General features: G+C 47.0%; 1 protein-coding gene across 1 annotated transcript in view; it reads right to left on the bottom strand.

The window, feature by feature from the left end:
- Window positions 1–14,795, bottom strand: part of SNRNP200 (small nuclear ribonucleoprotein U5 subunit 200) — a 49,513-nt gene that overhangs the window by 23,461 nt on the left and 11,257 nt on the right. The window contains exons 6-13 of the mRNA XM_075910768.2: window positions 12,459–12,557; window positions 9,151–9,303; window positions 8,366–8,465; window positions 7,831–7,967; window positions 7,352–7,435; window positions 6,906–7,079; window positions 4,827–4,964; window positions 45–200 (exon numbers count right to left, since the gene is read on the bottom strand). Of these exons, the coding sequence (XP_075766883.1) occupies window positions 45–200; window positions 4,827–4,964; window positions 6,906–7,079; window positions 7,352–7,435; window positions 7,831–7,967; window positions 8,366–8,465; window positions 9,151–9,303; window positions 12,459–12,557 (1,041 nt within the window). The remainder of the gene's footprint in view (window positions 1–44; window positions 201–4,826; window positions 4,965–6,905; window positions 7,080–7,351; window positions 7,436–7,830; window positions 7,968–8,365; window positions 8,466–9,150; window positions 9,304–12,458; window positions 12,558–14,795) is intronic.

Here is a 14,795-nt window from a genome sequence, read left to right as displayed (position 1 = left end):
CTCCCTGCTGTTCTAGCAGGGGCAGAGCTAAGTCTTGCCATTACCTTCCCAAAGCTGCCCACCATCTCCTGCACCAGGGACCTCATCGGAGCAATGTAGATGATTTTGAAGTCATCCACGTTGATGGTTCCATCAATGTTGATGTGCTTCCCAATCTCACGTAGCATGCACATCAGAGCGACATTGGTCTTCCCTGCACCCTGTGATACACAACACCGTGTTCAACCCTACACATTGTTGTCCTAATCTTCCTATAAAATTCCCCTTGTAAGGCATCTTTTAAAAACTCAATGTGTTGATCAGTACTGGCCTTGTAAAATGTGCGGTGACACCCCTGCATGGTGTTAGCTTCCAAATCCCACAGCCAGGCCAAAAAAAGAAGTTGACGTCTCTCCTAAACAATGGCATGCATGCTCTGTTTTAAGTATGAGCGAGTCATCAAGCAGGAAAGTAAGAAAGTTCAAAAGGTGAAAGCAGCAGGGAACATCCTTCACCATTAACTTTTTGGCTCCAGGTTCATAGCTGGAAGTGGTTTCCCGGAGAGGGATGAAAGGATATAAAGGAAGGCCAAGACACCCTTCTCTCCCGATCAGTCAGTGTGCCTCAGGAGACAAGGGACTCCCTGTTGAACTAGGAGAAGGGGTTCTGACCTGAAGGGTTTGGTCAGTAATCTGCTGGAGCATGCGAGAAGAAATTGTATTTGAATGTTAATATAGCTTGTTAGGTTAGGCAACAGTGAGTGGCCACAAGACACAAAGAGAAGATATTCTGGCTCCTGTGCCTCATTACTTGGAGTCACTTAACATTTATCACTTCAGTTCACTTACTACAAAGAGGTAAATGATCTGGAGAAAGGAGTAAACAATGAGGTGGCAAAATTTGCAGATGATACTAAATTGCTCAAGATAGTTAAAACCAAAATAGACTGAAGAGCTTCAAAAAGAGCTCACAAAACTAAGTGAGTGGGCAACAAAATGGCAAATGAAATTTAATGTAATAAATGTGAAGTAATGTGCAGGACTCGACAAATCAGGCTAAAATCTACTAGCCACAGGCGAGTAGATTGCCTGGTGCGGCCGCGCAGCGCAGTCAGTGCATGAGCAGCATGTGTTTCTGCGTGGCCAGCAAGCAGGGCTCGCTGCCACTTGGTTAGCCCTGGTAATGCACATTGGAAAAAATAATTGTAACTATACATAAATAGAAGCTTCAGGGAGTAGCAGAGTTATTTTTTAAATTTATCCTGTACAGACTAACAAATGGTCTGGTAGCACTTTATAGACTAACAAAACATGTAGATGGTATCACGAGCTTTTGTGGACATAGACCACTTCTTCAGATGACTGGATGAAGAAGTGGGCTGTGGCCACGAAAGCTCATGATACCATCTACCTACGTGTTTTGTTAGTCTATGAAGTGCTACCAGACCATTTGTTGTTTAAGTTCATACCATAAATATGATGGGGACTAATTTAGCTATAACTACTCAAGAGAGATCGTGGAGTCATTGTGGGTAGTTCTCTGGAAATATCCACTCAATATGCAGCAGCAGTCAAAAAAAGCAAACAATGTTAGGAATCATTAAAAAGGGACAGAGGATAAGACAGAAAATATCTTATTGCCTCTATATAAAACCATGGTACACCCACATCTTTAATACAGCATACATATGTGGTCGCCTCATCTCAAAAAAAGATATATTGGCATTGCAAAAAAGGTTCAGAAAAGGGCAACAAAAATAATTAGGAGTTTGGAACGGGTCCCATATGAAAAGAGATTTAAAAGATTGGGACTTTTCAGCATAGAAAAGAGGAGACTAAGGAGGGGTATGATACAGGTCTATGAAATCATGACTAGTATTGAAAAAGTGAATAAGGAACAATTATTTACTTGTTCCCATGATGTAAGAACTAGGGGTCACCAAGTGTAATTAACAGGTAGCAGGTTTAACACAAACAAAAGGAAGTTTTTCTTCACAAACACACAGTCAGCCTGGGGAACTCCTTGCCAGAGAAGGTTGCGAAGACCAGGACTTTAACAGGGTTCAAGAAAGAACTAGATAAATCCATGGAGGTTAGCTCCATCAATGGCTATTAGCCAGGATGGACAGAAATTGTGTCAGAGGCAGAGAGTGGGTGATGGGAGAGGGACTGCTTGATGATTCCCTGTTCTGTTCACTCCCTCTGGGGCACCTGGCATTGGCCACTGGGCTAGATGGACCTTTGATCTGACGCAGCATGACTGTTCTTATGTTAACTTAACAGACTGGCAAGTTAAGCAGAACTGAAGAACTTCAGCAAAATAAATTGTTGTGTTGTTTCTTTGTAAGTATTATGGACTGAATAGATTTGTACTGACCAGAAGAGGGCTGGGCAGCAAAGGACACATTTTTCTTCACACAAGAGTTAGGGTGCATATACACCGCAGGGCTTAAGAGGAAAAACAACTGAAGAGAGTTAATAGTTTTTTTTAAAAAGGGACATAATTACAGGCCCAAAAGCAAACTATTCCACTGAGTAGGAAAGATAGAAAGTATGGCAGGAGATCGTATACAAACTAAAAATCAAAGGAGTTGTAGAAAAAAGTGGAAACTAGGTCTAATTACAAAGGACGAATATAAGCAAACAACACAGGTATGCAGGGGCAAGATTAGAAAGGCAAGGCACAAAATAAGCTAAATCTAGCTAGAGGCATACCGGGTAACAAGACAACATGCTACAAATATATTAGAAGCAACAGAAAGACCAAGGACAGAATAGGCCCATTGCTCGGTGAAGAGGGAGAAGCAATAACAGGAAACTTGGAAATGGCAAAGGTGCTTAATGACGTCTTTGTTTCAGTTTTCACCAAGACGACTGATGGTGATGGGATGCCAACATAGTGAATGCTAGTGGAAATGGGGTAGGTTTAGAAGTTAAAACTTATGTAGAAAAGTCAGATGTCTTCAAGTCACCAGGGCCTGATGAAATACATCCCAGAATACTCCTCTGTCAGCTCCTTGAGTATCTGAGCCTTTAGCTATCATCTTTGAAAAATCATGGAAGCTGGGAGAGATTCCAAAAGACTGGAAGAAGGTAAATATACTGCCCATCTATAAAAAGGGAAATAAGAACAACCCGAAAAACTACAGACCAGTCAGTTTAACTTCTGTGCCAGGGAAGATAATTAAGTAATTAAGGAATTCATCTGGAAGATAACAAGATGATAGTAACAACCAGCATGGATTTGTCAAGAACAAATCATGTCAAACCAATCTGGTAGCTTTCTTCTATAGGATATCAAGCCTTGTGGACAAGGGAGAAGTCGTGGATGTGGTATACCTAGATTTTAGTAAGGCATTTCACACTGTCTTGCATGACCTCCTTATCAATAAGCTAGGGAAATACAACCTAGATGGGGCACTAGAAGGTGGGTGCATATCTGGCTGGATAGCCATTCTCAGAGAGTAGTTATTAATGGTTCACAATCATACTGGAAGGGCATAACAAGTGGGGTTCCACAGGAGTCTGTTTTGGGACCGGTTCTGTTCATTTATCTTCATCAATGATTTAGATGATGGCACAGAGAGCACGCTTATTAAGTTTGCAGAGGATACCAAGCTGCAAGGGGTTGCAAGTACTTTGGATGATATGGTCAAAATTAAAAATGATCTGGACAAAAGAGATAAATGGTCTGAGGTAAATAGGATGAAGTTTAAGACAGACAAATACAAAATACTCCACTTAGGAAGGAACAATCAGTTTCACACATACAAAATGGGAAGTGATTGTCTAGGAATGAGTACTGCTGAAAGGGATTTAGGGGTCATAGTGGGCCACAAGTTAAACATGGGGCAACAGTGTGATACTGTTGCAAAAAGAGCAGCAAACATGATTCTGGGGTGCATTAACAGGAGTGTTGTGAACAAGCCACAAGAAGTTATTCTTCAGCTCTTCTCTGTGCTCAATTGGAGTATTGTGTCCAGTTCTGGGCACCACATTTCAGAAAGATGTTGAGAAATTGAAGAGGGTCCAGAGAAGAGCAACAAAAATGATTAAAGGTCTAGAAATCATGACCTATGCGGGAAAGACTGAAAGAATTGGGTTTGTTTAGTTTAGAAAAAAGATAAGACTGAGAGGGAACATGATAGCAGTTTTCAAGTATTTAAAAGGGTATTACAAGAAGGGAGAAAAAAATTTCTCCTTGGTCTCTAATGATAGGACAAGGGCTTAAATTGCAGCAAGGGAGATTTAGACTGGACATTAGGAAAAACTTTGTAACTGTCAGGGCGGTTAAACACTGGAATAAACTGCCTAGGGAGGTTGTGGAGTCTCTGTCACTGGAGATATTTAAGAGCTGGTTGGATAGACATCCATCAGGGATGATCTAGATGGTGCTTGGTCCTGCTGTGAGGGCAGGGGACTGGACTTGATATCTCAAGGTCCCTTCCAGCTCTAGTATTCTATGATTCTGGGGTCATCTTGCAGTATAACCCAGGCTGGTGGGAGCTTGCCTGTGGCCGCCAGGCAGCTGTTACACACAGGCCCAGAGGGCCGGGCCATCAGACAGCAAGACAACAGTGAGCAACAGCAGCAAGGCATTGAGGCACCCAAGGTTGCAGGGCAGGGGTGACACAGCCCTGCACTGGTCTGGATTGTACTTGGGAACTAGCCCCACCGATTCTCCTGCAGCCTCACAATGGTCAAAGGCGGATTTCCCTCTACATGTGACCCAGCCCCTTTCTAAGAGAACTGGGCTATAAGCCCACTGTCTGTGCTACACAGGCAGGGCTAGAGGCACTGAAGGCCAAAGAGATGACCAGGGAGCAGACAGCTTGCTTGGATCCTTACCGTGGGAGCACAGAGTAGCAGGTTCTCATCGGTCTCAAGCGCAGCACGGTAGAGTTTGCTCTGAATCCGGTTCAGTGTTTTGAACCCCTCAAACCCAGCCTGGGCGTATTTGGGCAGTTTGTCCACAGACACCAGTTGCTGAAAAGGGGACACAGCATTAACATCAAAGACTGGGCACTGTGTATCGCAAACAGGGTACTCGTGTCTAAGCCGAAATTGCTTAAGTCAAAATAGCATATTTCAGCTTTTGGTGTTGTCTACATAGCAGGACGTCCAAATTAGAGCATACTTCCTCCGATTTCCCTTATTCCTCATGAAATAAAGGTTACAGGAGTCAGAATAAGAAATCCTCCAGCTCGCCATTTTTTTTAAATAAAAGCTTGTAGTGTAGACTATGACATTTTGGAACAACATCAGTTATTCCGAAGTAACAAGGATGTGTAGACATAGCTTAAGAGACATCCCTTCAGGAACAGCAGGGAACTTCAGTGTCTCTCAGTGGGCCTAGGAAATTCACACATCAGGTAGCAGTTTGCCTAGGGACTCCAGCTATTGATCTGCAAGTCTCATGGGTCACTCTGGACAATATCCAGTGATGCAACCAACTAGCACAGAAGATTCTAACTCTCTTCCAGGGTTTCCCAACCTATGGGTGGGACCCAAATGTGTGTCACCATTACATTTCAAAAGGATCGCCAGGTGTCTCTCCAGGTGGCTCTTAAGGAGCCAGTCACACACTTTTGAATTGCCCTGGGTCACCAAGTCTTCCTGAATTGTCAAAATGGGTCCCCATCTGGACAAGGTTGGGAACCACTACTTAGACCAACATGACCAATTCCCCAGATTGTGGTCTCTCACGTACTAGGCAGTTCCCAGCGTGGGTGAGAACTCACAGGGGACCTTAGATTGCCAGTCTGGGGCAGCCAAGCAGCTATTACAGCTTATACCAGTGGTCCCCAACCTTTGAAGCTGCCGCACGCCTGGGGCAGGGGCCGCCCATGCACCTCGCACCCAGGGCCCGCACCGGCATGTGCCGCGCGTCCGGGGCAGAGGCCACCCATGTGCCAGGGGCTGGCACCAGCATGTGCCGCGCACCCAGGGCCAGGGCCGCCCATGCGCCATGCGCCTGGGCCGGCACCGCGCATGTGCCAGGGCCTGGGGGTGGGGCCAGCCCAGATTGTTCCACAGGTGCACTAAATGCCCTGGTGGGCGCCATGGCGCCCGGGGGCACCGCATTGGGGACCACTGGCTTATAGAATAACAATCCATAGCACTGTACAAGCAGCAGCATGACCTGAGTTTATCTCCATTTTACAGCTTGGGAAACTGACAGAGTCCAAGTGACTTGTCCTGAATTAGCACAGACAGAACTGGAACCTAGCCTTGACTGTGGTGCCCACTCACATGCTCAGCCCTGCAGACCAGCCTGCACAAGTGACTGTCTGGCAGAGGGGTAGCACAGGGCCCATGGATCAGCAGAGCAGGTAGAAGGAGGAGCCAGAAGCACCAATGGTAGGTGTACATCCCTGGTACAGGAAGCAATGAATCAGGAGCCATTTTTGGTCACAGGAAATCTCAGTTAAGCAGAACTTGACATGTAGGTTCCTAAAGGTTCATGCATTAGAAGGGGGCTGGCTCCAGAGCAGGCTATGAAGATACTCCCTCAAAGACTGAGCTGCATGCTGCAAGCAAGAAGTGCCATGAAGCAGCAGCTTTCTGTGGAAGATGGGGCAGAAGAGGCACTAGGTAATCCAAACCTGCCCAAGGCTGACCGAGAGGAAACAGCAAGGAGTGCGGCGGCACCTTAAAGACGAACTGTTTTATTAAAGTATAAGCTTTCATGAGTTACAACTCGATTAATCAGCTGCACGAATTGAAAGAAACAGGGTAGGAATACAGAGAGGGAAGTTACATCAGAGCCAACTCAGTCAGGGTAGGTGTGGCCCATTCCCAACAGTGATAAAAGGTGACAATGACCGGAAGGGGAAAATTACTCATTGCAATGAGAGCCAGACTCCTTGTGGCTTTTGCTGAAGCACTACCATGGCCACCTCTCTGAAATGAGAGAGAGCCCCTTACCTCCTCAGAGCCAAAGGGCTTTGGCTTCAAAGCAGGCACATGCACCTCCTCATAGCCTTTGCGCTGCCTGCGGAATGAGCCATCGGGCAACTGGCACCGCTTGTTAGCCATGAAGTGGCTCCCTTGAGCAAACACCAGATCCTCCAGGTCCAACACCTGGCGCGGGGCCAGAGCCTGGAAACACCAGAAGAGCAATCAGAGAAAGTGTGAGGGACCTCTCTCTCCTACTTTGACCCCCAGATTTAAAGGGGGAAGCATGATAAATGCTCCCTCCAGCCTGCAAGTCTGCCTTCCTACACCTTCTCATGCCAATCAGGGGCAGATAGATCAGAGTGTCTACTGCACCCACCTTTCCCGCTTTAAGAACCGCCCCCTTGTACTAACTAAGCCCCTCAGCTAGCACTCCCTCAAACAGCCTAAGAACGGGTGCCTTTGAAGAGACACACCTCTCCACCCTGATCCAGATCCATGGTTTCCAGGTCAGTGTCCATCCGGGACTGGCGCACACGTTCCCTGCGGGAGCGTTCCTCCTGGAAGTCAAAGGGAGATGGCAGGTTAACATGGTACAGACACCTCTTGGCAGGGCACAGGAGTTGCTGTGTCCCATTCCACACACAAATACCCAAGGGATCGAACATGCATCCAAGGGGTTTCCTCTCAGAGGACTCAACAACTACTCTGCTGCTCTTTAGTAACAGAGCAAGTAAGCCCAATGTTATGCGTCCAAAGCTGCCTCTAGTGTGCATGAAAACAGGACTCATGGTCAGTCTACAACAAACATCAGCAGCTCAAACCTCCATACAGTGCTCTCCCAGCCTTTCAATTCGGCTATTCAGAGATTGCTGGGAAACATCCGACATGTGCTCTTGCAATGAAGCAGCTCAAACACAAGAGGGACCTCCTGAGCGCTTTCCGTTCTTCTTACCCGAATCAGATCCTCCTTCTCAGTCTCATGCAGCTGATACAGGAATTTCGACAGCTCAGGATCAGACTCCATCTTCCCCATTATCCTCTCCTTCTCAGCTTCACTCTGTGCACTAGCCAACAGTGTGCAGTACAGGACTGGAGAGAGAAGACAGCACCACAGTGCATAGGGTCAGAGGGAAAGGCACAAGATGGAGGAGTCACAGAGGGTCAGGAAGAACCTGACTTCTCAAGCATGGAGCAAAGGAAGGACTGCGCAGAAGGCAGGTGTGTAGAGAGGCGTGGAAGTTGCAGCTGTGAAGGCGAACTGAGGCCTGATCCACACTTAACACTGAGGACATGTAAGAAATCCACACCCCAAGCGTAGATGGAACTAGGTGGACAGAAGAATATTGCAGGTGGTGTCCCTGCACTGACAACAAACCCCTTCCATGGCCACAGGCTCCAGCCTGCGCTGGTGTAAGCCCTGCTGCAGATATCTCCTACAGAGCAGCATGAAGGCAAACAACCCGGGTAACCAGGGGCCCACTACTCACTCATCATTCGGTGCTGCCTCAGCACTTTAATGAAGTCAAAGGTGTTGAAGCCCAGAAGCAGGACAAGCTGGTTTTCACACTCCCTGTCATCACTGGCAGTCTGGGAAAAGGAACAAAGAAGACGGCTGCATTTGCTGCCCTAGTCACTATGTGAGGGGACGGGTACAAACTCCCACTGCAGGGAAGGTAGAACCCAATTGCGTAGCAAGTATGTGCTACCTGCCAGACTTACAATTCAGATGCCCCATGTCACAACCAAGTCTCTAAGCAACACTGGCAAGAGTCTAATCAAACTCAGTCTACCCCTGTCTCCTCTGATCTCCTGAGGCGCCTTTCGGAGAAGGGCACCTGGATCGTGCAGTTCACAGGCTTTCGAGCCCCATAAATACCACAGATGAAGGGCTTAAACCAGAGAAGTGCTGGGTGCCCAATTCCAATGGAAGTCAAAGGGAGTCAGGATCAGGGCCATGGTTAGCACAGGAAACACCACACCCGAGTTGGCTTCTCAGAAGATGTCTCTAAAAAGTAGCAACTGTCCCCAGGGAGAAGGTCTACACATGCGTAGAGGTGGTGGTCCTGGTCCTCACAACAGAGGAGGAACAGGGTGGGCGTCTCCTCAGGGGATAACCAGCACAGCAGCAAGTTGTTTGGTGGGATTAGAATTTGAATATGGACAAATGGGTCCAAACTGTAAGTACCAGCCCACACAGCTTCCTGTTCTAACTGGGCAGGCCCTGAACCTAAAACTTTCTGCACTTATCAAGGCAGAGTAGCTGGTCACATACCTTTAAGATCTCTAGCACCTCATCTGCTTTCTTCTGGGACACGATGGCATCATCATAGAAGCGACTCAGCTGTCGCTGAAGCCAAAAGGCATCAATGTCTCGGGGATGCAAGTCTCTCTTCTTTGAGCTCATCAGTTCACCTGATGCCACAAGCTGAAAGACAGTCAGCATCTCCTTATAGCCTTCCTTCACCCATGCAGAATGGAGTCCCAGGACAGGCTACACAGTCCATTACAAGCAAGAGCACCCCCCTACCCCCCCCCCCAAATATCAGCCTGGACTGCTATCTATGTGAACACTGAGCTCTGGTAGTAGCAATCACTTGTTCTTGCTCTGTCAAAAAACCACCCAGTGAACTCAGAGGATCTGGGAAACCTATGTATGACTTACCAATTCAGACTGATACAAAATTATTAGGTTGCTGCTATGCAATGCATTACATCAAAGAATGCCCCTCTATCTCTGTGGGTTGGGACTCTGTTGAAATGGGGTGGATAGGGCTGGCGTTAGGCTGTCCATAACAAGTCTAACGTGAAGCCCGAGGGCTTCAACAGTGGGCGGCAGGACACAAGCTCTGGTTTCAGTCCTGGGTATTAGGGCTCAGGTTACAGGTCTCCCACCCCCCACTGAAGCCAGTGTGGCAGGGTTCAGGCATCAGCCCCTCCTCCTGGGATCATGTAGTAATTTTTGATGTCAGAAGCAGGTCACAGTGCTAGGACGTTTGAGAACCTCATGTGTACTCCACCAACAGCTGACAAGACTTAGCACATACCAGTAAGGCTAGGGACAACAAAGCATTTAATTATAATCCTGGTGTCTTGATCAGAAATTGCGATTCCAAAGAAGCTAGATGAAAGTGGGAAAAGTTTCTTCCTCCCACTTATCTGCAGGGTGGGGAGAAGCAGTGAAAAAGGAACTCCCAGCAGCAGTAGAAAGAAAGAGGTGACAGAATGGTTTAGAGACTCACAGGAAGAGACTGGGAGAGCAACACAGGAAGTTTTGGGCAAGAGAGGAGTATGATGCTGGGGAACCCAACGTCAGCTCACGTCAAGACCCCAGGCTTCATTAAACACAAATGCATAGCTAGAAAAAAGTCAGACCCACCCATCTGTTAGTGCTGGTATCACAGGAAAAAGAGCTGTAAGAATGTATTTGGTGCTTAGACCTTAGCTTGCAGGATGCTGAATGCACTGGCACTTATACTAGAGATTGAACACATAACCTGTTAACAGATTACCCGGTGAGCACCACCCTTAACGGATTTGGGAGTAGGCAGCCTTGCATGGGAGAGGAAGGGGCACGAGCCCACAGAAGCTAGGGGTTGGCAAGCCCTCCCTCCACTCCCATGCCTATGGCACTGGTACAGAGTGCCTGCCTCCATTTAATCAGTTAAACTTAACATATAACTGGTTAAACTTTAATTAGTTAACTGGATAAATGGGATTTTACATCCCTAACTTATACACACCACCACCAATGTCAGCATCCCTGCTCAGGGATGTGAGTACCCCCTCCCCCAAGTGATGTAAGTTCTTAAGCGCGGATAAGAGCAGAGCTTTTCCTGCTCATCTAGCTATCGCCTCTCACAGAGATGGCTTATTACGCCAACAAGAGGACCTTTACCAGAAGTGCCACAGCAAGGCTGCTGCACCTGCACCACCATAGCGTTTCTAGCTCCTACTCTTACTTTTCTGTGCCCCATGTTATAAACCAACAGCAATTGTCCGCACTGTAATTATGCCATTCAAACATAGGAAAAAAGCCTTCTCTAATGCAAATACGGGATTCTGACAGAAGCTGTTAGGTCCTGCCCAACGAGAAGGCTCTGAAATCCAATGAGCCATTGCAAGACATTAACAAAAATCTCTGTTCTTTTAATCACACACTGCTCCAGGAAGAGAAGACAGGCACAAGAACTTATCCTATGTGCAGAGCCATGACAAGGAAAAAAAAGGCTCTTTTTGTTGCTTGGACTCTAAAGGGGCAAGTCACTAAGCATAAACAAGAGAGCCCTAACTGGTTTGCCAGAATTAGCCCTAAGGAACACACTCAGTTTGCTTATTGGGAAAGTTGCTATTTATTACCTTCTGGAATCTAAAGCTGTCACTCATTTATGTACATATATCACACCGGCTTTAACTTGGTAAACACTTGTTTCCTTTGCTCACCTAATAACTAACTCTTCAGTTAGTTTGACCCAGCATTGGTTTCAAGAGACAGCTCTGGGTGTAATTGAGCTGGGATAAGTGACAAGTCCCTTGGCACTGGGAGTCACTGGAATATTGCTAAGATTTTTGGCATACGGTGGTATGTATCACAGAGGCAGGTTTGCCCACATGGTAAGAGACCAGAGTGCCCAAAGGCACTGTCCGACTCCATGGTAAGGCTGTAACAGGGCTTGAATTTGCACTTGTTACCACTGTTCCCTCTAAGCTGCAAGGCCACACAGCTTCACGGGTGATTAATCAGTTTTGCCCAGTCAGTCAGCTCTGTGCAAGGAGCCCTGAGCCTCTGACTGGATGGAGCCAGTTAATCACCTGTGAAGTTGTGCTGCCATGCAGCTCAGAGGGAACAACGCTTGTTACTTGTCTGATGAAATCTATTTAGAGAACATAGAGAATAGCCTGAAGTTTGTGACCTTACTGCCTCCCCTGAGGTTGGCAGGCACACTTGTGTGCCATTCCAGACAGCGAGACAAGGGATGCTTTCATCACACAGAGGTCCTGATTAGTACAGGTCAGCCAAGTTCACAGAAGGCAAGCTTGAGAGAAGACTCCCAACTCAGAAAGCAAACCACACACTTCCACAGAAGGGCCCTGGAACAGTGAGGAAACTGAGGTAGGGAAATACATGCCAGGTTTTTGTACAGATCTGTGGAATTCTCACAGAAAAGACCAATCATGTTTTAGATTCCTGTGCAAAATGTCTGTTTTTCATGAGTTATACTTCCCATGCTCCCCTTGAAGGATGCATGAGGGTCAGCTGTGGCTCTAGGGGCTGGCACAGCTCTAAGGAAGGAGTACTACATAGAAGTTCTGCACCCCAAGAGTGTGCCCAGAAGTTCTAAGACAGCAGTGATGCCTGAACTGCTCAGGTTCTGCTCAGACTCTAGGGGCTAAAGACACTCTAGTATTCAGCAGCAGCCTTCCTGTACAGCAGTACAGGAGGGAGGATTCAGCTAGATCTGTGACACTATTTTCGGCTATCACAGTTCGGACTCAAGTCCCAACAGCTTTCACAGCTATCAACTTTAAGACAAGCCTCCAGCGATAGGAAAGCAGCCTATTGCTTCCACCTTGGTAACTCACATTGGCTGAAAGGGTGCAGCGGACAACAGCCTCATCTCCCTCCATGTCATCATCAGATGCTTCATCCCGTACTTCACCATACACATCCTCATCACCTTCCTGTTGGAAAACACAGCTCCTGTTAATGGTTCTCTCCTGAGAAAAACTCGTGGAAAAGCTCTCCAGCTCCTCCCACACATACTTTGGACAGTAATACTGGAAATGTTACTCCTACCAGAAGCCAGCCCAGCTCGTCCTTCCTTCAGCAGCAGAAGGATCATAGTGTGATTAAGGCAGGAGATCATAGGACTTTGGGCAAGTCCCATCATCCCATGCTTCAGTCTCCCCATTTAGAAGATGGTACATAGGACCATGGTGTCCAACCAGTTCTGAAGCAGTAGCCACTCTAGTTGCTACTGCTATAGCAAACTAGCGACACTCAACACATTGAAGCCAAACAGCCATATGGAAAATTGGAAACCATGGATATAAGATTTATCCTGCGTGGCTCAGGTCCCTAAATCAATTTTTGTTTTTTGGAAAATAAAATGAAAATGTCCATGCTTCATATAAATCATTGCTCTGGGGAGGAGTTGAGGAGAAGAAGTTCAGTATGCAGGCTGCCTTGAGGAGAGAGGACTACCCCAAGCCTCACTTATTGCAGGAGCTTGAGACAAGGTGAGAAGCACCTCTCCATGGCCACTGCAGCTCCAATAGGCACCACCAGGGGAGGGGTGCATGTCCCCCAGCTGAGGCAGGCCCAGATTGTCCCCTGCGCTCCCCAGCCAGAGTCAGGAATGCAGCAAACTGTGCACTTTCCCTCACTCCCTGACAAAAGGGAACAGCTAGAAATGATCCTGTATGGATCAAGGGAGGTGGGCTTCAGGACCCTCCTCTGCCCTCCCTAAAGGGTGCCTCAGAGGTGGGAAACTTGGGGCTGGGGTAGCCACAGGGAATGGGGCTGTGTGGAGGAAGGGTCAAGCCAGCCCCTTTTCTCTGCCTGGTTATTCTGTCTCTTTTCTGTATGGTTTTATGAAAAGCAATCCCACTCCAGGCTCATCCCATTCTTCTGACACAACCAAATCCTTACCTTGCTTTAAGTGATGATAAAAGGAAGCTGCATGCTGAATATGGTGGCCCTAGCGCTTACCGTTTAGCAGGAGTTCTTGAGTAGACAGACAAACTCTCTCAAATACATAGTAGCTGATAGTATCAGGGATGTTGTAAGACTTAATTCATTAGTGCTCCTTGTATAAGAAGCTAAGTAGAAGGGAGCATTATTATTGTAGTCTGGCATCCTGCTTTCAGATGTGACCAATACCAAAAACATCCAAAGTCATAGAAAAAAAATTATGCATCAAGCTAATTGAACACCCCTAAATTATGGGTGTGAGGGAAGATCTTTCTGACTCTGGCAACAATTAGCTTTGACTTAAAGCAGGAAGAGGGACAGTTCCTTAATTTGTCCCTTAATGAGCATAGCTACAGATGCCATCTTAGTCACGTGTCGGGGCCCTTGTCCAGAAACTGAACAAGGGACCTGACACATGACTAAGATGGCATCTTATTCCTCAGCACTGTCCTGTGTAAGTAACTAATCAACTATCCGATAAGCATATGTTTGTTGGATAGTCGACTAGCGATTCAAGTTGTTGCTTCCCTGCCCTCTTGCTGCCTCTATCAGAGACAGATAGCGGGGGGCGGGGGGGGGGGGGAGGAGGAGGAGGAGGAGGAGAACTGGCCCCCCCAGCACCAACTTCATGGGGGAGAAGCAGAGGCATAGTGGGGAACTGGCAGCACTTCCACCTTTGAAATGTAGCAAGAGTGCGACTCGTGCTCCAGTTTAAAAGCAGAAGCACCGTGGGAAGCACGGCCCCATGCTCCCTGCTTTTGAAATGCACAGGACCCCCTCCCCAGAGCTCTCTTGTACATTTCAAAAGCAGGGAGCATGGGGCCAGCAAAACGTAGCAAAGAGCTGACAGAGCTCTTGCTGCATTTCAAAGGCAGAGATGCCCTTATTGACTAATCAAATAGTCGATGCAAATTCCATCAACTATTTGATTAATCAAAATTTAACATCCCTACCCTGAAGTAGCTTGTCCCTTGGGTTAGCTGTGTTTTACACAATGCAGAAAGCCCAGTGGAAGCATGTGCTGACAGAACTCAACTGACTTGTTTCCTCAGAACCCACTAGTGCATACAAGTAGTTCCAGTCCTTTCCCACCTCAGAACCTTGAAAATAAGTGGTGCCTGTGAGTAATATTCCATGTGCTATATGAAAATATGCTTATGATAGGAATGTCATAACTGAAATATGCTTTATCAAGATGGCTCATCACTGGAGAGGCTACAATTCAG

The sequence above is a fragment of the Pelodiscus sinensis genome, chromosome 28 (genome assembly GCF_052426305.1).
Source record: "Pelodiscus sinensis isolate ZL-2025 chromosome 28, ASM5242630v1, whole genome shotgun sequence".
Taxonomy (NCBI): domain Eukaryota; kingdom Metazoa; phylum Chordata; order Testudines; family Trionychidae; genus Pelodiscus; species Pelodiscus sinensis.
This window is presented reverse-complemented; position numbering and strand designations above follow the sequence as displayed.